The 24,091-nt window shown below is 33.9% G+C and overlaps 1 protein-coding gene across 2 annotated transcripts in view; it reads right to left on the bottom strand.

Moving 5' to 3' along the window:
- LOC150101680 (uncharacterized) overlaps window positions 1–24,091 on the bottom strand; it is a 276,464-nt gene that overhangs the window by 106,004 nt on the left and 146,369 nt on the right. For both annotated transcript variants that reach the window (XM_090400506.1, XM_090400507.1), the window contains exon 8: window positions 6,749–6,945. In XM_090400506.1, coding sequence (XP_090256632.1) covers window positions 6,749–6,945 — 197 coding nt within the window. The remainder of the gene's footprint in view (window positions 1–6,748; window positions 6,946–24,091) is intronic.

Raw genomic sequence — 24,091 nt, 5'->3', positions numbered from 1 at the left:
AAAGAGATGTGTGAAATTTATTGTAGTCATTAATCCATATATAGGATTTAGTTAAAATTGAAAGAAACTAATGCTTTCAAGTTTATACAGAAATGCAAACAAGATAATGTTTGTATCTTGTTTCTTTAGGGTTCTGAGTCTGAAGGATTGATTTAACATGTTCATATGATTTTTGTTACTTCTTCAATAAAGTATGTCGAAACTTTCATACAGAAAGTAAATTAATTCTAAAGTGATGAAACTGTTGATAAGTTTCAATAATTTATTAAACAGAGCTTGCAGTGATTTTTGTAGAGAAAGTGAATTAAGTTATTGAAGTGTTCTGGATGAAGACTTTGTTTTTTATGTTGCTGGTACACAGGAAAGAGCAGTTTATGTGAATTTTTTAGGCTCCAAGAAAAGGTTCTACTGGAAGCAAGAAACTAAAAATTTAAGAAAGTTCTTCATAAAGGATAATAACTGTTAGCATATATATTTGAAGGGAAGCTGTGTAGATATGGTCCTTTCTTTTAGTGTTGCACGGTGATCAGCATTAATTTTAGAAATTATGGACTTTACAACTGTGTTATAAATAACTCTTTTAATTTCCCGATGCGTCGACTTTCATATTAAGGTCATCGTCTGGAGTATATACAAATATACAAGGACAAGTTGGGTTACATTTCACAGAGAGCTAAAGAAACAATGATTTGATCACTGTTATTCTACTGGCATGCCCTCTAGTGAAAAAAAAAAAAAAAAGATAAAATTACAAATTAATTAATATTTAGAAACTACACCAAAGCTAAATTCTATTTAAGATAACATGAGAAAAACATTCTTTGTTATAGTTTTCTTACAGTAACAATGATGTCCTATTTTTAACATTACAATTGTTATTTTAGATTTAGGATTCTGGATTATCTACAGTCCTGTTTATAGTTAACTCTTAGAGAGAAAGGTTCCGTGGGTAGAATATGTGCCTTCCATATGCTAGAGATTTTTAGACAATCATTATTGTTCAGTTGGGGTGGTTGATAAGAATTTCACAGGTTTCCTTAAATTTTCATACCAAGTTTTGGTGATGTAAACAACTGGTGCTTTTCCAGTTAATTCTATGTAAAGTGTCCAGGGCATGATCATATTTATTATATTTAATGTATCATTTATGTTCTTTTTGTCTGATAGAAATTGTGGGTCCTGTTCCTCCTATATATGGTATACTCCAGGGTGGGCCAGCAGAGGGAGTGAGTCTTTGGATGAGTTGAATAAGCTTTTTAATTTTGCAGGAGGTTTAAAGGTGGCTTTGAGGATGTATTTTTGTAGTATTTGTTCATTTTATCTGATATTCCTTTAATGTGAGGAATGGTTATAGTTTTATTGTAGTCTGGTTTATCTTTGTTTTTTTATTGAGGTCTTGTAGAGAATTTTGTTAAGAGTGTTTTGGCTGTAACCATTTTTTAGAAAAGTATTGCTGATAACTTTAAATTTGTCATTCAGTGCATGTTCATTGGAGCAGATCTTCAAAGCCCTGTTTTTTAGAGTATTAATGACACCTAGTTTATGTGTTGGGTGGTGGTAGTGGTTTATGTGTATATATATTGGCCAGCATGTGTTGGCCTCCGGTAAACAGTGAAGGAAAGACTGCCAGAAGGAAGACGTGTGACCAGTGTATCTAGAAACAGAAGTGTGTTCTGTTTTTCAATCTCAATTGTGAACTGTATGCGTTTGTGTTGTTTGTTTAGGTAGCTACTGAAAGTGTCTAGTGTCTGGCAGCCATGTGACCAGATCGCGAAAACATTATCAACATATCTAAGCCAGACTTTGGGTTTTAAAGGAGAGGAATCTAGAGCATGTTGCTCAAAATGTTCCATATAAAAGTTAGCAATGGGGGGGATAATGGCAAGCCCATGGCTGTTCCTTCTTTTTGTAGATAGAAAGCGTTTTGCCATACAAAATAACCAGAACGTATTGCATGTGCAAAGAGCTGTGTGATATCTGGAGGAAATTTGTTTTGTATGAGAAGGATTGTGTCATTGATTGGGACATTCGTAAAGAGGGCAGAGACGTCAAAACTGACTAATAAATCATCTTTTTCTAATGTAGTGTGTTTGATTATGTTTATGAAATGTGTTTCTGATATAGGAGGGTAAATGGCCTACCAACTCCTTGAGTGTTGCTGCTAATTTCTTGGCTAGGTGATAATTCGGGCTATCGGCTGGAGTGGTGTGTTTTGTTTGTGCATCTTTGGTAGACCGTAAATTCTCGGGGAACGAGCATAGTGTGGAAGTAGTTTTTTGACTGTATTCAGGCCATGTAGCAATTGATTCAAGTAGTTTCTCTGTTTTCTTTTTTATTCTATTGGTTGGGTCATAGTTAACAAGTTGGTATGTACTATTGTCCGAGACTAGCAGATTCATTTTTTCTAAATAAGTGGTTTGGTTTAGAATAACGGTGGCACTTACCATATTGGCTCTAGTGCTGTTAATTCGTGTTTCGTTAAGTTGCTTGTTATTGTTTCCTTATGATTTATATTTGAAATGTTGGCAGTTTCTAAACGAATTTTGTCTGCTATGTTATTTGGGATGAATCTTAAGCCTCTTTCAATATTACAAATAAAATTTAGTTTGTTCATCGATCTGGGTGCTACAGCAAAATTTAGACCTTTGCTGAGTAATGAGAGTTCATCTTTGTTTAAGGAGTGGTTGGATAGGTTAACTATGTTACTGTTACTTGCAGGCGATTGGTGGCTCCTGTTGTTTCTTGCTTCTGGTTAGTTGTTAACGTTCACTGTGGAGAAATTCGAATATGTCGAAAGAGGGAAAAAAAAAAAACTTGGCCGTTACTCAAAACCAGGTACAAAATGTAAAATCTGAACTTTCAAGTTTGAATGCAGATATTTGGATTATCCTCAAAAACATTACGGACAACATGGAAAACCATATCCTTCAAACTAAGAAAGAAAATCTCATATCCAAATTTCATAGACTAAAAGATTGACAAAACCAACAGACATATTTGAATTTCTCCACAGTGAACGTTAACAACCAACCTGAAGCAAGAAACAACAGGAGCCACCAATCGCCTGCAGGTAACAGTAAAGTAGTTAACCTATCCAACCATGCCTTAAACAAAGATGAACTCTCACTACTCAGCAAAGGTCTAAATTTTGCCATACTACCCAGATCAATGAACAAACTGGATTTTATTTGTAATATTGAAAGAGGTTTAAGATTCATCCCAAATAGCATAGCAGACCAAACCAAACACATATAGAAACCACCAACATTTTAAATATAAATCATAAGAAAACAATAACAAGCAACTTAACGAAATACAAATTAATAGCGGTGAAATCATTAAAGGCAAATCCGAACATCGTAATAACTAGAGCCGATAAAGGAAGTGCCACCGTTATTCTAAACCAAACCACTAGTTAACTACGACCCAACCAATAGAATAAGAAAGAAAACACAGAGAAACTACTTAAATCAATTATTATATGGCCTGAATACAGTCAAAAAACTACTTCCACACTATGCTCGTTCCCCGAGAATTTACGGTCTACCAAAGATGCACAAACAAAACACACCACTCCAGCCGATAGTTGAAGGTATAGATAGCCTGAATTATCACCTAGCCAAGAAATTAGCAGCAACACTCAAGGAGTTTACTAATGCCCTCTTTACTAATGTCCCAATCAATGACACAATTCTTCTTTTACAGAAGAAATTTCCTCCAGATATCACAGCACTCTTTGCACATGTATTACATTCTGGTTATTTTGTATGGCAAAATGCTTTCTATCTACAAAAAGAAGGAACAGCCATGGGCTCGCCATTATCACCCTCTATTGCTAACTTTTATATGGAACATTTTGAGCAACATGCTCTAGATTCCTCTCCTTTAAAACCCAAAGTTTGGCTTAGATACTTTGACTATGTTTTTGCGATCTTGTTCCCACAGCTGCCAGACACTAGACACTTTCCTTAGCCACCTAAACAAACAACACAAAAGCATACAGTTCACAATTGAGATTGAAAAACAGAACACACTTCTGTTTCTAGATACACTGGTCACACGTCTTCCTTCTGGCAGTCATTCCTTCACTGTTTATCAGAAACCGACACATACCTGCCAATATATACACAAACTCTTACCACCATCCCAACACAAAAACTAGGTGTCATTAATACTCTAAAAAACAGGACTTTGAAGATCTGTTTCAACGAACATGCACTGAATGACAAGTTTAAAGTTATCAGCAATACTTTTCTAAAAAATGGTTACGGCCAAAACACTCTTAACAAAATTCTCTACAAGACCTCAATAAAAAACAAAGATTAAACCAGACTACAATAAAACTATAACCATTCCTCACATTAAAGGAATATCAGATAAAATAAACAGAATACGACAAAAATACAACCTCAAAGCCACCTTTAAACTGCCTGCAAAATTAAAAAGCTTTCTCAACTCATCCAAAGACCCACTCCCTCTGCTGGCCCACCCTGGAGTATACCACATTTATTGCACCTGCAACATACCATACATAGGAGAAACTGGACGCACAATTCCTATCAGCCAAAACGAACATAAGCGACACATCAAATATAATAATTATGGTGAAGCTGGCCTTTCTGATCACGCCCTGAACACCTTACATAGAATTAATTGGAAAAGCTAGTTGTCTACATCACACCAAAACATGGTATGAACGCAAATTTAAGGAAGCCTGTGAAATCATTATCAACCACCCCAATCTGAACAATAATGATGGTCTAAAAATCCCATACATATGGAAGGCATATATTTGTCCCACGAATCCTTCCTCTCTAAGAACAACTATAAACAGGACTGTAGAAAATCCAGGATCCAAAATCAAAAATAACAATTGTAATAATACTAAAAAATAGAACATCACTGTTAAGGAAAAAATCTATAAGAAAGAATTTTTTTTCTTGTTGTAATTTATAAATAATATATATATATATTTTAATCAAAAATAACAATTGTAATAATAAGAAATAGGACATCACTGTTACTGGAAGGAAAACTATCTGTAAGAAAGAATGTTTATTCATGTAATCATAAATTAAATCTAGCTTGATGTAATTTTTTTTTTTCCCCAACTAGCGGTCATGCCAGTACAAAACGTGATCAATTCATTGTTTCTCTAACTTACGGTTTGTAATGTAATGCAACTTGTCTTGTATATTTGTGTATGCTCCAGATGATGATCTTGATATGAAGATCGAAACATCCAGATAATAAAAAAGAGTTATTTTAACACGGTTGTAGAATCCATAATTTCAAAAATGAAAATTGAGTTGTTCTTGTTTAATCAACATAGCCTTGGTGGCTTTCCAACCAAGATATTAATGTGAATTCCATAGTAGCATATAGATGTCTCAATGTTTTCTGGGTGGGAGATGAATTTCACTGCCTGGCACTCATGATAATCCTTGGCTCACCATTATGAGCCAAGGATTATCATGAGTGCCTATAAACCTATAATGTTATTATAGATTTACAGACATTCATGAGAAGGATAGCCATTACACACATTACTAGCAATCCATGTGCAAAAGTGCCATTATAATGCTACAATTATTATTTTAACATAATGATAATAAAATTTCAAGGACTAATGATAATCATGCTTGAATTTCTGTAATGTATTTTTTGGAAAAAAAAAGAAAAAAAAAACGTTTTATGTTTGTTTATTTCACTATAAACATATTCTGTACCAAATTCAGTCAGAGTTACATCCATCTGTCATGCTGTTAAGAATTATGTCATTATTGTAGTTAAGAGAATTCATATCTACTATCTGTGATGTTTTCATTCACATCCTCCACTAATCATACAATCTCAAGTAAATCTTCTGAGAAAAGATGCCATCTGTAAATCACATGTATCAGATAATAAGTAACCATATTTGAAAAAAATAAAAATTTAATAAATGCAAATCAGTATCTACCTTTACCAGTTTCTGAAAAAAAAAAAAAAAAAAAAAGGAAAAAAAATCCTGCTATCAGTAAATTAAACAAGGAGTAATCAGAAAGCAATTCCACATGAGCTAGATCTAGTGAATTGAAATTTGCAAGCTTGCCACTCCTCTATAGTTTTCTTTCAGAGTGGTACAATTTCCTCAATGCTAAAACAATATCTTCAGACAATCCATAAATGTCCCTTATTAAGGGATCAAACATTCTATTCCTAAAATGAGTAAATTGTATTAGAAAGAGATTGAAGTCAGACAATATCTGAGCAGCTGTAATAAACAATCTTTGGGATTCCTGAAAAGGTGTCAACAGACTAATCCACTGTACTAACAGTAAGTTTGTGTCCAAATGATTATGAAATATACCACATACAGACCCATTACTGTTTAGTTCATATATAGTTTCAGTTATAACACAATGCACTTCAAGCCTTAAATTATCAAATTTTGGTCAACCTCTTTGGAATTTGAGAAGCTGACAGACTTCCAGTTCATGGTTTATTCCTAAATATCCAAACCAACCATCAACTGTTTCCTCCAGCCAACATCTTTTCATAGTATGTCTTCAGCCACTTGCCTTCAAGAAAAAGGGAAGTGGGCATTATTCGCCTTTCTCATGTAACACCCCAGAACCTTTATGAGAGATATATTATAACACATCACACAAATATTTGAACACACTTTGGGTACTAGATCTAGGGCAAGGGGAACTGCTTTCTGACCATCCTTGTATACAGATATGATAATATACAGATGGCTTACTTTCTTCTTACGACTCATTTCCCAGTCACTTCCTGATTCACTATCTGTTTCTGCTCTACGACTTCTGCGTTTCTTTCTGTGTTCTGCTTCCCAATCACTTCCAGATTCATCTCCTTTCCTGTATCCTCGTCTTCTCTTTGACTTAGGTTCAGATCTATCACTTGCCCAATCTTCATCATCACTTACAATAAAATCTTCTGTATATGTTATAAAAATGAACAAATTAAAAACTCTGTTCTAAGGAAACAAATAAATAAACAAAAAAACACTCGTACTACAACATACTTCATCACTAGATAATTAACTTCATTATGCCTTAGATTAGTACTATCCAAACCGACAGGCTATGGCATGAATCAATTTGCCTTCAATTAGTGACTATTACAAAATTTGAGATGAATAAATATGATCAGTTTCCACAATTAATGACGGTAGCTCATGTTATTTAATTAATATGATTTATATTTTTACTTATAACTATTTATATTTCTATATGATTATTATTATTATTATTATGAAGCTGCAATGTTTAGTGTTTCCAATCCAGTAAATGGTGCTGCAAGAATTCATTCACAGAATCTTCTTATTGGATTCTTACAAGAATATTCCTTAACATGATAAAAAAGTGACAAAAATTGCTCAAGTTATGACATGCCACATATCTTGCATGCAATTTGTTAGTTCCTGTGCAAATGTGCTGTATAAGCTTTTTATAGATTGTGACATCCCATGACAAAGGAGGTATGCATCAATATTACAGCTTTCTTATTCATTGTTATTAATCCCATAACCATGAAAGAACAACGTATAAGAATTGAAACAGAAACAAGAAAAGAGGGCAAAGAGTAAAGGGAAAAGGAAGAACCAAATAATTTAGAAGGAAGTTAAGAACGGTGGAACACAGAACTGCTATGAATGTTATAGTTATTCTTTTAGGCATAAGTCTGAATTGAAGGATTCAAAATGGAGGCAGTAAGGTTAGGAAGAATATTCTAAAAAGTTTTCCAGCTGAGAGATAGACTTTCCTTTGACTTTAATTTTGAAAGTAGCTCCTCACCTAAAGTAATTACTCAGAAGACAATGCTCACAGTTACAAAGAATTTTCCAAATTGGAATTCAGGTATAAGAGACTTCTCCAGTTGATATTCATGATTTCACCTCCCAACAGAATTAAATGACATTGTTTATAACTACTGTGCAAGGTAAGACATTCATTCATTCTTTCAATATAAAGAAAGAAGAGACAGTTAATTTATATGAACTTTTGTGGGACAGGACAACATGTTATGCCAAGTTAAGTTTTGTTAAGTAAAGAACCATAAATTCTTATAACAAACAATTTCATGAAAGGTTAATGATCGTAGCCTGTATAATATAAGGAGAAATTAATTCATGGAAGGTTTGCATGTAGGTATGAAACTGAGTGGTACTTCTTTACAGTAAGCAAACAATGTGTTAAAGCTAGTTAATATGTATTGGATAAGCATTAGTTGATTGATCGTGATAAAGTATATCAGCAACATTGTTTTCTATGGTGAAGTTGCACAGTAGTGTTCAACGTTATGTGAAGCCTAATTTAAGTTGAATGTTTGTTTCTAACCTATTGAAACTTAGTAATCTCTGTTAATGGATGTTGTATACATCAAGTGTTTATGTTAAATTGTGTTACTGTACTGCAGTCAGAACAATCTCACCTTACTATTTGCTTTAAAGAGAGATCATCTTACCATCAATCAGGAGATGAATCTGATTCCCTATTCAACTTTCATCAAGCTTACAACCCACTTGGATCATAACAGGCGTAAAAATCTATTAAAAAATTTACTGGCAATTCAGTGTTTTTTACCAGTATTTCAGTAAAAGCATTTTTAATATTATAATAATTTTTTGTCAACTAATTTTGTAAAATACAGTTCCTTGTTTGAATAAACTGCTCACACCTTCATAAGTCTTGTAGCTGTGTAGTCACATGCTTATGTCAGCAGCAAACTGTTTGCATTATTTCTTTAAATATTTCATGATTAATTTAACTCTGTAGTATTGATAAGTGATCAGGTAACAAAGTTGCACAAATTATTATAAGTTACTCTCATGAATCAGCATCTGATTTGAAACTAGAAAAGTGTACAATAATGAAGATAACTGTGGAGTTAGTCGAATGATTTTTAATAAAAAAGAAACAGATCAACTGAAGTGAGTGATTGAGTCCAAGATACTGTAGTTTCTTTAACGCAGCTGCATTATCAATGAAGGAAAAACTTCAATTGGTGATTTAAAAAAAAAACAACAACCATGAAGTAGCCTATGAAAATCAACTCAAAAATAAAGACCTAACACAATTTTGTAAGAAAGGAATTGACATTTTTTCAAGAATAAAAAATATTTACAAACATTTTTTGATTTCCTAATGACCAGCTGACCAATCTAACCTTTTTCAACTGGGAGATTCATTTGCATAAAAATTAGGTTCCATTTAGGGCCACATCCTTGATAAGTTACCGTGAGCTCATTTTAATAATAATAAAAACTATTTTTTATTTAGTGTCTTTTATGTTTCTGTTTTTATTTAAATATGTTTTGAAATAAATTATTTATAATTTATATTAATAATATATTTTTCTTTAGAATAAACATTTTTATATTTTTATGTTTCAATGAACTTTGTTTATTATTATTTATCAATTTTCTTTCAATGTAGCTTTCTGAAATTGTAAGAAATTAAAGATATTTATGAAAATTTTTACTGAATTCCTTTTAATTGAAAAATTTGCCATTCCTAGCAATGTTTTACAATAATCACATAGGAATGTAAAGTTGTAGATCACTGTTATGTGTTGATTGATTATATTAATTTAAAATATATATGATTAAGAGTTTAAAAGCAGAACACCAGAATAAGATAATATTTATTTTAATTGACAACATGAAGTTTCATCCTAATCGCAGAAGATTTCTTCAGGTATCAGCATATAGCCTCGCCATGTAGGCTATATCTATCTAGTAAGATTGAAGAATATCAACTAAAAAATTTCTTGCTTGCTAGCACAGTGAATATTAATATATGAATGATCATGGTAGCAAGAAATTTTTTGGATAGTCTTCAATTCTTGCAAAGGCAGCAAGCACTGCATCCACAGTAAAAGAGAAATATTTGTCAAAGGAGGAATTTTCTTTATGATTATTTATATTTCTTTTTGTTTTTTCATTTATACTTTTTATTAATAATTTATCATTTTATTATTTATTGTTGCAGAAAGGAACAAAACATGTAACACAACAGATATTAGCTGATCACCTTGAAATCAAATTCGATCCACAGCTTCAAGAGAGGTTGAACAAACCTCTCTTGAAGTTGAACTGAACTGGGAATATATATATTCCCAGTTACACAGTCAGATCAAAGATATCTGGCACTAATTTGACACAAAATTCACTAAAAAAACACAAAAACACAGTTATGTGTTTTTGTGTTTTTAGTGAATTGAAGTTTCACAATGTTCATCATGACTTCTTAAGTCATGGTGAACATTGTTGCACCAACACTGTTACTATTCATCAGTGATGAAGTGAATGAAAGCTTGCTGTTTCAAGTATCTGATATAACTGCATGCATTTTCACACCCAATTCAAATATAAATTTTAAAACTAAACCCAAGCATGTCTGATTATATAATCACAACTGTGAAGTCTGACAAAAGAGGTGAAATGTCTGGAGCTGCTTCTTAGCACGGACTAGACCAGTTGTGGCACCTGAAAGAATGAATGCCAATGGATATTCAGCACTTCTGAATAAAAAAATCCTACACTTTAGTTTTAAAGATGGTATTAAGAAAATCCAGTGTCTGACAACAGCCACTCAGGTTGAAGAAAGAATGAATGGTCCTTGCTGATATCATCACATATTGTATTGGGACTTTCCCTATGCACAAAGTTTGTTTCAAGCTGTTTGCATAATGAAGAAAAACTTAAATGATTGCATTCTTCATAGATTTTGCCAAGAACTGATAGTAAAATATCATTTTTACTGGGGGATAACAGCTAGTGTTTCCAGTATGATCCTGACACCAAAAGGCAAAATGCAGACTGGAGATTGCCAAGTTCACTAAGACCAGAAAAAAAAAAAAGTTCATTTCCAGAAATGACATAACAAAACCATGCTGATTACATTCTTTAATAATAATTAAAAAAAAAAAAAAAAAAAAAATGAAGGAATGTCATGATTACTACTTTGAGGTAATGAAATATCTGTTGGTAAGAATTAAGAACTAGATTATTCCAAATCTGTGAATCCAAGTTGAAACAGTTCCAAGATGGCAGCTGTTGCATAAAAATGCACCTGCTCATACAGTGATCAACAAGAAGGTTCACAAGTATATTGGTGCTCATCCACCCTTCTTACCCCTCTAACTTACTCAAGCAGACTTTTTTGTTTCTCAAGCTGAAACTGATAGTGAAACAATCCTGATTTGATAGTGTTTATGACATTCAGAAAATATGACAGCAGAATTAAATACTACCGTGGCAGATGAGTTTTCCAAGTCACTTCAAAACTTCTATGAACAATATAATGAGTATATTCAGTTCCCCTGGAAGGATTTTGAGGAAGATCAGTAAGAAAATATTTTTCATATTTTGGCTTATGCGAATTTACTCTAATTACTTTTTAATTCTGCTGCATAAGCAAGAGGCATGACTTTGTGTGTATTCATTCTCTGAAGCCAACAGAATTAATTCTGAAGTGTTTTTCTGAGAAAATTCTCAGAGGAAATTTATGTATTTCATAAATCTAAATATATTTATGAAATAATAAAAAAACAAAAAAATCTAAACCTTCATCTTGTATTTATAAGAGTAAAGACTAAATACAATGTAAACTAGTTAACGTTATTCAGGCGAGAGCCACATAAAATTTTTTTAGAAAGAACAATATTTAATTACTAGTTTCATACATCATGTTCTGTACATCTTTAGAACAAATGCAAATAGGGAATTAACAGACACATTTCTAAATTAATAACTATTATACTTTGAATGAGCATAAAGCAGATGTCAAGATGTTAGATGTGTGGCTTATTGTTGCGATGTACTATGTAACTTGTCTCACAGCCTAATTCACTAATACTTAGGTCTTTTATATATGCTGACCAAAAGCTGGTTCAAGAGGAAACCTCATTTTTCATTACATTGGGCATCATTCATTTCACTAGCCCCCCCTCTTTAAATTTGCAATCATAGTTGTTGAATTCTGTGTGAGGTATTTTTTTCAGTCATCAGAGTACGTCTTTTTTTTTTTTTTTTGGTGGTGTGAAATGCCAATGTATCCATTTCTTCACCACATTTTTAGTGTGTACTCTGAGGTGGATTTCTCCAGAATGACATTTCAAAAACTTTTGTATATTTCTGGTTGTTTAAGAGGGTAAGGTTGCTTTAGCAATCTTAGTGATATGGAGACCTTTTATAGTAGCATAAAGGATACTTTTGAGTTTTACTGCTTGAGTATTTCTTGTATTTTATCTGTAACATTTTTTATGTAGAGTAAAGAAGTGGTACTTTTGTGGTGTTGGCTATAGTGAATAGTAATAGCATTAGTATAGCCTGTATGCTGAGAGGGATGCGAGTATATTGGAGTACAGTAATGCTATTACTATTCCCTATATCTGGGGCACTTCAGAAAAAATAGCCAAAAATTTAAAGAAATATAATTACTGCACAGCTTTCAAACCTCATTTGGAGTTGGCTTCCCTTCTCTGCTCTCCTAAGGATTCACTTCCTCTCCTCTCTGTTCCTAGTGTTTACAAGGTTCCTTGTTCTTGCAACTTATCATATTATGGTAAACTCAGAAGATCTGCCAATATTCCCCCTTGGTGAACACAAGAAGTACATCTGCTATGACAACTATGGTTAGGTCTAGCTGACCATGCCTTAGATATCTTGCACAGGATCAGATGGAAAAAAAAAACTACTATGCCTCATCACAGCAAATACAAACTTGAAAGACTTTTTTTTTTTAAATCAGAATCAGATTTAAAAAAAAAAAACTAGCCTAATCTAAATAAATATGGTTGTGTTAAACTTCTCAAGATTTGGGAAGTTTAATTCTTAGGGCTTCCCACCCAACATCGCCCACACAACTTTAGGCTTAAAGAAGTCTATTTTCTTCCACTTATTGTTGTGTGTTATTACACACAATTATTAATATTGTATTACCGAAGATGTCCCTAAAAGAAATGAAATATCGGATCGATTAAACCAGTTGTTTAATTATTTCTCTGGGCTGCATTTATTTTATTAAATTTAATTATGTGGGATGGTTGATTGTGGTTAGGAATGTGGGCAGAGCAGCTTCACAATTAAGCCATATAGCAAGACATCATCCACTTGGTAAACCTAAAAAGATAGTTGAGGGTAAATGGAGGAAAATAAAAGTCTTCTATAAGGTAATTTGCTAGGTCATTGGAGAGCAAGAACTCCCATTGGGATTCCTTTGATTTGATTGTAAATTTTGTTTGTACTGATGAAGTAGCCTGAATACATGACAAAATTGACAACACTTTGTTTCTAGAGGAAACAATATCAACTGTAGAATTTCAGCCAGTAGAATATTCATAAATAAAAAATGAATATTAAAACTGACCAGGATATATCTAGCTTATAAAGACAGATTTTTATTCTTGCCAAGAAATCTGATGAATTTGTTTACAGAAGAATGGGAATGACCAATAAGAGTACCTAAGAGCAATAGAGAGAAACTTAGCTAAGTGTGGGTGTGAGAATCAATACAGTCAAAGACTGGCCTGAGAAGAATACTATCTTTATATTTGATTTCTGGTAAACCACAAAAATGAGAGGTTCTACCAAAATGAATTTTCAATTTTTTGATAGTATCCTTGTTCCAGCTAACAAGGCATGAAGTAAAGAATTCAGTTCCTTGATTTGAATCTTTGTGGTGTTATGCTCCATCTTTAGGTAAGTAGTTCTATTGCATAAAAGAAGAGCTATTTTTCTGTTATAATCAGCAATATCCATAACTACTACAGCCCTTCTTTAGTAGTTATGGAAATTGCTACAGCATCCAGAACAACCATCTAACCTGAAGATTTTAAGGCTTTAAACTCAACTGGAGAAACTTTAAACTCAACTAAGTTAGGAGGAGGTATGTTTAACTTTATGCAGTATGGAAGCAACTTCAAGACAGAGTTCATTGGCATCACTTGAGAGGTAAGACAAGTTACATTCAATGAATGAAGGAATATTTTTAAGAACTATGGTGAAGAGAGAGATTGGCTTTTTCTGTGGAAGAAATAGGGCATCCAGAGATTATGATTAACTCATTTGTTTATGGGAAGATTGTCAAATGCAGGTTTTTTCGCACTGACAGGAGGAATCAAACTTGCAGTCAATGATACATCTGTCCTTATTGAAAGAGAAGCAAAGAGAATTGTCACAAGATAGATAAAACTACATTCAGTGGATCAGTGTCAAGAATGGAAGTAACAGTTTTGGTAGCTCAGATGTGAATCTGAGAGATCAACTCAAGGTTCACAAACAAGGGAAGGACTAGCATTGATATAAATTTGATGGGCACCAGGAGATTTGGAATTTTTAGAATTGCAGCATTTTTAAAAAGGAAATCCTTGCCCACTTGGTGGTTTACTTTTTTCCTTTCTTTATTTTATTTTTTGTCAATTCTACAAGAGGCAAGGATTTAGACCAGAAGATTCTCACCACAGAATCTTCTGGTCTGAGCTCCATCTTTTACATTACTGACAATTTAAATCTAAGTACTTATTCAAAGAGAGTGCTGAGGTGTTACTACAGCACCCTAACTTGAACCACAATAACAGTTTCTTTACCTAAAATTTGGGAAAGTCTAATCCTTATTAAAGGTAAACAATAACATTGTTTTTTCTTTTTAAATCATAATCATGAATCAACCATATATATACTGTAATATACCACTCTGCCATGTGACTTGTATCTTTTGAAATCGACTGTCATTCAACCTTTTTGAAGTGTCAGTTCACCGAAGATGATCTGTAAGTTTCAGATCAAAATATTTGGTTTCATAATTTATTAATAAGCTCTCTTGTGTTTATGTGTTGAAATATCTTTAGCTATGTCTCTAGTGAGGTGCAATGCATTTAACTCTTTCTAATCTAATATACTCTCTCTGATCTAATATACAAAAACCGATTATTCTAACAGCTACTAATTTCACTAATTATTTCAACACTGAACTTCTATGTAACATAGACAAGTCCAAAAATTAATCATTATACTGTACAATATTTTCGATGTATTTATTTTTGTCATAAACATCACACTGCCTTATTTTCTAACTTTAGTTTGCATTTACACATGCAAATTTAATATCTATCCTTTCCCATAATTAGTTAATATTTTAATTAACACAAAACAGATATTTGGATTATAAGACCATAGGTTTAATACACATATGTACAAATTCGTCGACTAGTTTCGTTAGCAAAACTGACTAGCTTCGTCAAGACTAAATGGTGAAAAAACTAATAAATGCAAAAAAATGGAGAAACACAATAATGGTTTACAACGGTTAGACAACAAAATTGGAAGGCACAGCGTGACATGGTAAATGTGAAGCGAGATACTTCAGTCATTATTATAAATACGCGTTACATAGTTTTTGGCATACTGTAGTTCCGCTAAACTTAATGAGCTAATAAGATTTTTCCATATATCCTTTAATTTTACTCCTTGGTTTTTATTAAAGTTGTTTCCTGTTCGTAGGACCACTGCAGCTTCTTTAAATATTCGACATCTGTAATCTTCCTCCATATATGGCATTGAGCTGTTATCCCAATCTATAGTGTGGTTTGAAGTTGAGAAGTGATGCACCAAACCTGAGGTGTCTGTTCTGTTATGATTAACGTCTCCGACATGTTCCTTCTGTCTAATTTCTAAGCTTCTTGAAGTTTGGCCTATGTAGGATGGTCCATACATACAAAGTATGCTGTAAACACCTACATATTTGAAGAAAGGTACACTGTCTTTAGGGGATCTTAAAAACTGTCTAGTGGTAGCGGTCGGTTTAAAACCACTCCGATGTTATAAGGCTTTAAAATTCTAGCTATTTTATTGGAGACTAAACCAACATAGGGTATGACAATGGTTGATACGTACTGAGTTGCTATACGTTGTTGCTGGAGGTTGTTTTTATAGAGCATTTTATTGATTAAGTTTAGAGGATACCCATTTTGAGATAGAGATTTGGAGATGTGGGAAAGTTCTGTACGGACGTCTCCTTCGTCTGTGACTATGTTGTGGGCTCTGTTTCGTAGCATATGGATGATGATGCTGCATTTTTGTGTATGATGATGATTTGAAGATTAATGGAGATACCATCCAGTATCTGGGTTTCTTATATATAGTAAGTTTAATATCTTCATTCTCTAGTCTTTTGACAAATATATTCAAAAAAGGTAATTGATGATTGCTTTCTAACTCTAAAGTAAATTTGATTTTGTCATGAAAAGAGTTCATTTTTCTAAGAACTCATGTAAGCTTTCGACTTTTTCTCTCCAGATAAAATACATCATCAACGTATCTCCACCAGACTGTTGGTTTTGGAGTAATGTTAGCTAGAATATCATTTTCTAATTTCTCCATAAACAAGTCTGCACATGGACAGTGTACCTTTCTTCAAATATGCAGGTGTTTACAGCATACCTTGTACGTGTGGACTATCCTACATAGGCCAAACTTCAAGAAGCTTAGAAATTAGACAGAAGGAACATGTTGGAGATGTTAATCATAACAGAACAGACACCTCAAGTTTGGCGCATCACTTCTCAACTTCAAACCACACTATAGATTGGGATAACAGCTCAATGCCATATGGAGGAAGATTACAGATGTCGAATATTTAAAGAAGCTGCAGTGGTCCTACGAACAGGAAACAACCTTAATAAAAAACCAAGCAGTAAAATTAAAGGATATATGGAAAAATCTTATTAACTCATTAAGTTTAGCAGAACTACAGTACGCCAAAAACTATGTAACACGTATTTATAATAATGACTGAAGTATTTCGCTTCACGTATACCATGTCTCGCGGTGCCTTCCAATTTTGTCGTGTAACCGTTGTAAACCATTATCGTATTCCTCCACTTTTTTATGCATTTATTAGTTTTTTCACCATTTAGTCTTGACAAAGCTAGTCAGTTTTGTTAGCGAAACTAGTCGACGAATTTGTACAAATGTGTATTAAACCTATGGTCTTATAATCCAAATATCTGTTTGTGTTAATTATAGTTAATAAAGACCAAATATAACTTTCAACATAGTTATTACTTTATCATCTTATAAATACACTTAACAATTACTTATTTATCACTGATATTGCTTTGTAATTTTTGTATTTGATTACAATTCATTCAAATTTATAGCAATGAAAAATATTTAACTAACACTGGCATACTTGTTAAGTTAATCTTAAGGTCTTGTTCAGTGATATGCCAAGAGTTGCTAAACTACTTATGAAATTTAAATGCCAAGTAAAATATCTAACCTAAGTAAAAAATCTAAAAAGAAAGAAAAAAAAAGGAAGTTAACACTTTAATCAGACTGTTAAAAATAAAGCCATAAACTAACTTAAATAAAAGGTGCAAGGAACAGATAAATAGTTTCTTACCTGTTAATTTAAAATATGAATATATACAATAATTTCTGCAGTGCAATCTGTGACTGAGTGACATTTGAATAAACATTTTGCAGATTCTGTTTTGTAAGTGGTTACTGTATATATGTTAATTTTTTTTTTTTTTAATGTTGGATCCATATACTTGAGAGGTTGGCTGGTCAACCTACAATCTATAGTATGTTAGTACTGTAGTACCGTAAATGGGTAGTGGGTTGGGAAAGGAGAAACTTGTTTACATTTGATTTAAAAGCCTGTATTGTATTCCTTGGGAAATACATCAGGGGGAAAACTGTTCCACAGTACAGCAGTAGCAGGGATAAAGGAGGAGGAAAAGAAACTTGTCCTGTGGGTTTCAAGATGTACTGTGAAAGGATGTTGGGTGGCAGCTGTGCGTGTTCCAATGGGCTTAATACAGTGGGGGAATTATTGACTGTTTCAGATAAACATTTCCCATGGAAATATTTATAGAATATACAAATTGCAGAGACCAAACATCTATGCGAGAGTGAGGGGAGCGAGTTTGTAAGAGATGGGGTCATTTATCAGTCTAACTCTCTCTCCTCTGTATTGAGTCAAGCATTTTGAGGGAGCTTTTAGGAGCCCCACTCCAAATGTGAGAACAGTATTTGATAGCTGGATGGATTTGTGATTTGTATATGATTAACAGCTGTTTAGAAGTGAAGTAACATCTTGACCAAAAAAAAAAAATTATTTTTTTTTGGAAGCTGAGGATGCAATGGTTGCGATGTGTTTATGCCAGGAGAGGCCTGATGTTGGGGTAATTCCGAGAAGAGAAATCTCGTCTTGTCTAGGAATTTGAGTGTATCAAAAATAATACTAGGGGAAAATGGTTCTTTTTTGTGAGAAATAAAACAGAACTGGGTTTTGCTAGCGTTGAAGTTGACGAAGTTATCTGAGCCACATTGGAGGATGGCTTGGTCCAAATTAAGGGAAGTTGTGGTTGATGTTCTGTGGGTTGAAGTGAGTTGTGTAGAGTGGGGTTTGTCAAATGAAAGGGAGGAGTGCAATGTGCTGTCATCTGCAAAACTGTGTATTGGATTGGAGGTCAACTGAAGTAGATCATTGATATACAGAAGGAAGAGGGTCATGAGAGAATTGAACCTTGTGGGACCCCAGCATTAGTTGGATGGTGAGAGGATTGGGAGCCGTCTACCATCACACATAGTGTGCATCCAGACAGAAAGTTGGCAATCCATCTACAGAAGTCCTGAGACAGTCCAAATGATAGGAGTTTACTTAGTAAGCCTTTGTAAGACCTGGTCAAAGGCTTTAGAGATATCAAGTGCAACCATTTGGGATTCGCCAAATTTCTCCATGGCATTTGTCCAGAGGTGGGTGAAATATGAGAGTAGATCTCCTGTTGATCGGCATTGATGGAATCCATACTGGTGGTCACTTAATAGCTGGGTACCGTCAAGGTAGAGTGGGAGTTGAGAATTGATGGTTTTCCCCAGCACTTTAGATAGGACTGAGGTGAGTGAGATAGGGAGGTATGAGACAGAATGGGTTGAATATAGGCCAGTTTCTAGGCTTTGGGATATACCAGTGGAGTAAGAGAGTATGTACAGATGGCATGGGATAGGAGTCAGTTGTGGTGCACAGACCTTCAGGACAACTGGAGAATGCCACCAGGACCAGGAGACTTTTTTTTTGTGTCTAATTTAGACAACAGGTTTATGATCTCTTTCTGGCAAAAGGATACAGGAGGCATTGTACGTTGCACAGTTGGAATAACAGGAGGGCGTTTGCCATTGTCAGTTATGCATGCACTGGAAGCAAAGTGTGAAGTCAGAAAATTTGCTTTTTCTGTGGGTGATGTTGCAATTGAGCCCAGATGGCTCAATTGCAATAGGGGTGGGAATAGTGTAGGGCAAAAGTTATGACCAATTGTCTTGGCGAGAGACCAAAAGACATGGTTGCCATTTGGACATGCTGCAAGTTTCCTGCTTTTTGCCCGTTCAAATTCTGTTTTAGCATTGATAATTTTCTTGCATCTGTTTCAGGCTTCAGCATAGGCATTGAAGGAGGATGGGGGGTTTCTTGATTTGAGCCAGTTGTGGTATGCCTGATTTTTCATTTGTACAGCCTTGGCACATCTTTTGGAGAACCAGGGTTTAGATAGGAGATGACAGTTCAGAGTAGTGTGGGGAATGTATGTTTTCATGCTGGTTTCGATCTTTATTGAGGTCTCATCAGTGAGAGCCAGACCCAGAGGTGACACTAAGGTTGAAGTAATATGACTTTGGCATTACTTCTGGCTCCCATTGATAAGATTTCAATAAAGGTTGAAACTGGTCTAGATAATGACCATTCCTATAATGCATAGCATTATACATACCTGTAAGGATATGTGCTTTGCATTATGGGATACTAAAGTAAGTGATGTGAAGTCAGCTTCTATATAAAAGTTGCCGCAGTCCTGAAAATACTTCAGGCACAAACTTTGCTTACTGGCTAAAGGATTAAACCACGTATATAATTTCTTGGTATCTTTAATTTATAGTATAACCAAGTGGAAAAACTTTCAACAACTGTATACGGTTGATCCTGCATGCATTATACACGGTGTTCATAAACAGCTTTTCATTTGCTGTTCACAGTGTAATGTTGTACTCAACAGTAACTGGTTTGCTTTGTTTCGATATTGCTAGTGTAAGCAGTAATGAGAGAACAAGGGTCTGCAACTTGTGTTCATTACTTTATGAGATTTCAGTTTAAAATATGTCTGCACATTATTGCTGAAACAATATATTTTTACTTGACCATGTTTTTTGCAAATCAGGAAATTACACCAAGCACATTAAAAAAAAAAAAAAAAAAATTCTGGTTTCCACAGATGCCACACTTGCATGCAATACTTCTGGATTTGTCATAGATGCATCATATAATGGTTAACTAAGAATACTCACAGATGTTCAACTAAAATTTTGGAAGCAATGCTTCATGATCCATCTAAAACCTCAGGAGATTATAATAAACAAAGCATCTATAGTACTGCACATAACAAAGTTGTATATCACACAATGATATTATAACTATACAGAACCTCAATGGCATATGGATTAAAACAAACAGATCATGATAAAAGTGTTTAGTACTACAAATGGTTCAAGAATTTCATACACAAACAATTCCAAAGATATTCTGGATGTCACTTTTTTTTTATACAAATGAGGCATGGCTTCCATTATCAGTCAGCATAAATTCAAAAAAATTCACATCTATAGTCATTTGGCAACCCCCCCTTGTGGAATTCATGATCGTATTAAAAACATTTATTTCATGAGTTCCACATTCTTGGGAATTGCAATTTTCTGAAGACACTTAATTGACTATTTCCTCCCTCTGTCCCAAAATCAAATAATCAGCTCCAAATAAACAAATAGCCTCTATTTTTTATGTTAAAAAAAAGTAAAAGAAAACAAGGATTTACATTTGAGAAGATTATGATTATTTTTGTAGTGAAAGAGTTTTTTTTTTACAGTTATAGCTTTTAGAAATTCACACTAGAAGGCCAAATTGTGTCATATTGTATATTGTACACTTGCTTGTGGAAAAGGACACGAGAAACTGCTTTGTGCTTTCTGTTTGTACATTGTACAGGCATATCATAAAATGCTGCATGTTCTTAACTATAAAAAATGAAATCCATATAGTGACAAAGAATCAGACATGCATGAGTGAAAGTTAAAAGTGAAAAGACGGTTATAAAGAGAAAGGGGAGATTCAATAAAGAGAAAAAAATAAAAATCCAATAATTCAAAGGATTTCTGTATGTGGACAGTATGATAAACCTACAATAGGATGGAGAGAATTACACAAGACTACAATCTATCACTACAAATCACATGTGAATTTATTATGAGCTTAAGGGAATAGAAAACACATGAGAGTGAAACTGTGAAAAGCTAAGCAATAATAAACAACAACAAAAAGCAATAATAAACAGTGTTTATATATTTGTAGCTTAGTATAAATTAAGGGAAGGACCAAATCCATCTGACTACAGGTCTGTATGATGATTCATCTGGGTGTGACATAAATCAGGATAGTGATGGTGAAGCACAAAGTGTACAAAACATTTAGTTTGGGATTTTATTTCCAAGAAAATCCTGGCTAATCCATTTTATCTTGTTTCCGGACATCACCTGAGGTAAAAAAGATAAAAAAAATGTAGAGCACTTTACACAGATCTTCACTTTGTAATCTGCTTACCAGATTACTTTGAATTAAATAAAGTGAAATGCCATATTAGAAAATTCTGAATGTTCATTGGTTAAAAAAAAAAAAAAAAAAAAAAGAAAGAAAGAGATAGAGAGAATCCACTTGGTGTCACATGGATGAAGGTTGTTCAGGTGTCTCTATAAAAAGATAAGATATAATTTGATTTATAATTCATGATAATTTTATATTATAGTTAGTTTAAAATATAGTACATAGGATATGTCTGAATTGCATTTTCACAAGCTTCATTTTTTATACTATTAAATGGTGCCAAAACATTACAGGCAATGGCAACCAAGAAATCATTATTCAGAGAATTCAAAGAGAGACTTTGTGAGATGTAGTGTGTGTGCGTGTGTATTAACTATCAAAGTGAAAAAAAAAATGTGAGTGATATAGATTGAGGAGGGAATATAAGAATAAGCGATAGAAATGAAGCATAAATGACAAAAGTGGAAGCTAGAAGGAAAATAACATGTAAGAAGTGGTTAAAATAAGAAGAATTATTATTATATGGGCACTTCTCCATGAAATTAAAACTCACTGCAGGAGATCCAATCTATTATACCTCCCCTTCAACCCATCAACAGACAAAGCACGCACAAATGACTATGGCAACCCGTTCCACTCATTCACAACCATCCAAGCAAAAAAATCTAGTCTTAGCACCCCTACTAACCACAACTTTATTCAACCTCCAGGGATGACTCTAGGAAATGTTTCAGCACTCTAGCCAAGTGCTGAAACATTTCCCCTGCATCAATCCTATAAAAATCTTTAAGCAACTTAAATGTTTCTATCATATCCCCTCTTTTTCTCCTGCCAACCAACTTCTGCAATCAACAGACCTTCAATCTATCCTCATAGGTAACATTCCACAAACTAGTGACGATCTTGGTCACTCGCCTCCGAATCCTCTTCACAGCTTCCTCATCCCCAAGAAACCCAAGGGGACCAGACTTGAGCACCGTAATCCAGATGTGGGTATCAAGGCCTTAAGAGGAATAACAACTTCCTTATCTCTATTTGTTAATGTGTTCTTCAACAGCCAAGTAATCTTATGGTTTACCTTAGCAATATGTCCTCTAAAGTTTAATTCTCTCTCACCACCACCACCCTTAAATCTCTAGTTCATTTCTTTTCCCAGATTACAGTGCCATCAATGTGATACACCCTTTGTAATCTATCTGTCCCAAAATGCATAACTTTACATTTCTCCACATTAAACTGACACCCATTATCTTTTGCCCATACTGAAAGTCTATTTAAATCGTCCTGCAAGCTCTCCACATTGCCTTGATTAACTATCACTCTGGCTAATTTCGCATCATCAGCAAACAACTGAATATTTCCTTTCAGATTATTTCCTACATCATTTATCTACAAATTAAACAGCAATGGTCCCAGCACTGAACTTTGCAGCACACCACTAGTCACCTGTTTTCACCTCAATCCTGCCCCTCCACATACCACTTTTTTTGATCTTTCTCCAGCAGCCACCCTCTTATCCACTTAACAAGTGTCATATTCATCCCCATTTGTTCTAATTTGCATAACAGTGTTTCATGTGGTATTCTGTCAAATGCCTTTGCAAAATCCAGCAAAAATCAACGTGTAGCCATTTCCTTTATCCAACTCAGCTGTTACTCTGTTATAAAAAGTTAGTAAATTACTAAGGCATGACCGATCCTTCACAAAGCTATGTTGACCCTCATATGGTATCATATTTTTATCTACCCCATTCTTGAATTCTCTTTCTGATGAATTTTTCTAGTACTTTTACCACCATGTCTGAGATATTGATTGGTCTATAATTTGCTACTGCAGTCTTAGAATCTCCCTTATGCAAGGGAATTATTCCCTAGGAACTCTACTAGAGCTGAGACTTAAAGAGCCTAGTCAGAGGCATTGCCAGTTTCTTTGCACATTCTTGCAAAACCTTAGCTGATATCCCATCTAATCCCACAGCTGCAATGACACTGAGATTCTGCAATATCCTAAGAACCTCCAATTCATTCACCTCTGTTCCTACATTAGTGTCTGTCACATATGTTAAAGCAGTAAGCTCACTAGGATGATATACCCTTGCAAAGGGGTCACTCAGTAACTCAACTATTTTATCTGCTTCAGTCATCTCATGACCATCATCACTCATTAAGGTTAATCTTCCACAGTCATTCTTCCTCTTACTTGCCACATAACAAAAAGAACTCTTTGGGAGATTTCCTTTGGCCTGCTTGGCTAGATTCTTCTCATAATCTGATTTTGTCTTCATTACCATGCTGGTCACCTTTCTTGCTGGAGCCTTGTACTGTATGTCATACAATAGTATGAGAGAAATGGGTTGGAGTCTTTTCAGGATGAGCGGGAATGAATAAAGAGAAAGAAAGGAAAAGTAAGAAGAAAGAGTAAAGAAAGTA

The sequence above is a fragment of the Typopeltis vanoorti genome, chromosome 11 (genome assembly GCF_054136105.1).
Source record: "Typopeltis vanoorti isolate ZY-2024b chromosome 11, IOZ_Tvanoo_1.0, whole genome shotgun sequence".
Taxonomy (NCBI): Eukaryota; Metazoa; Arthropoda; class Arachnida; order Uropygi; family Thelyphonidae; genus Typopeltis; species Typopeltis vanoorti.
This window is presented reverse-complemented; position numbering and strand designations above follow the sequence as displayed.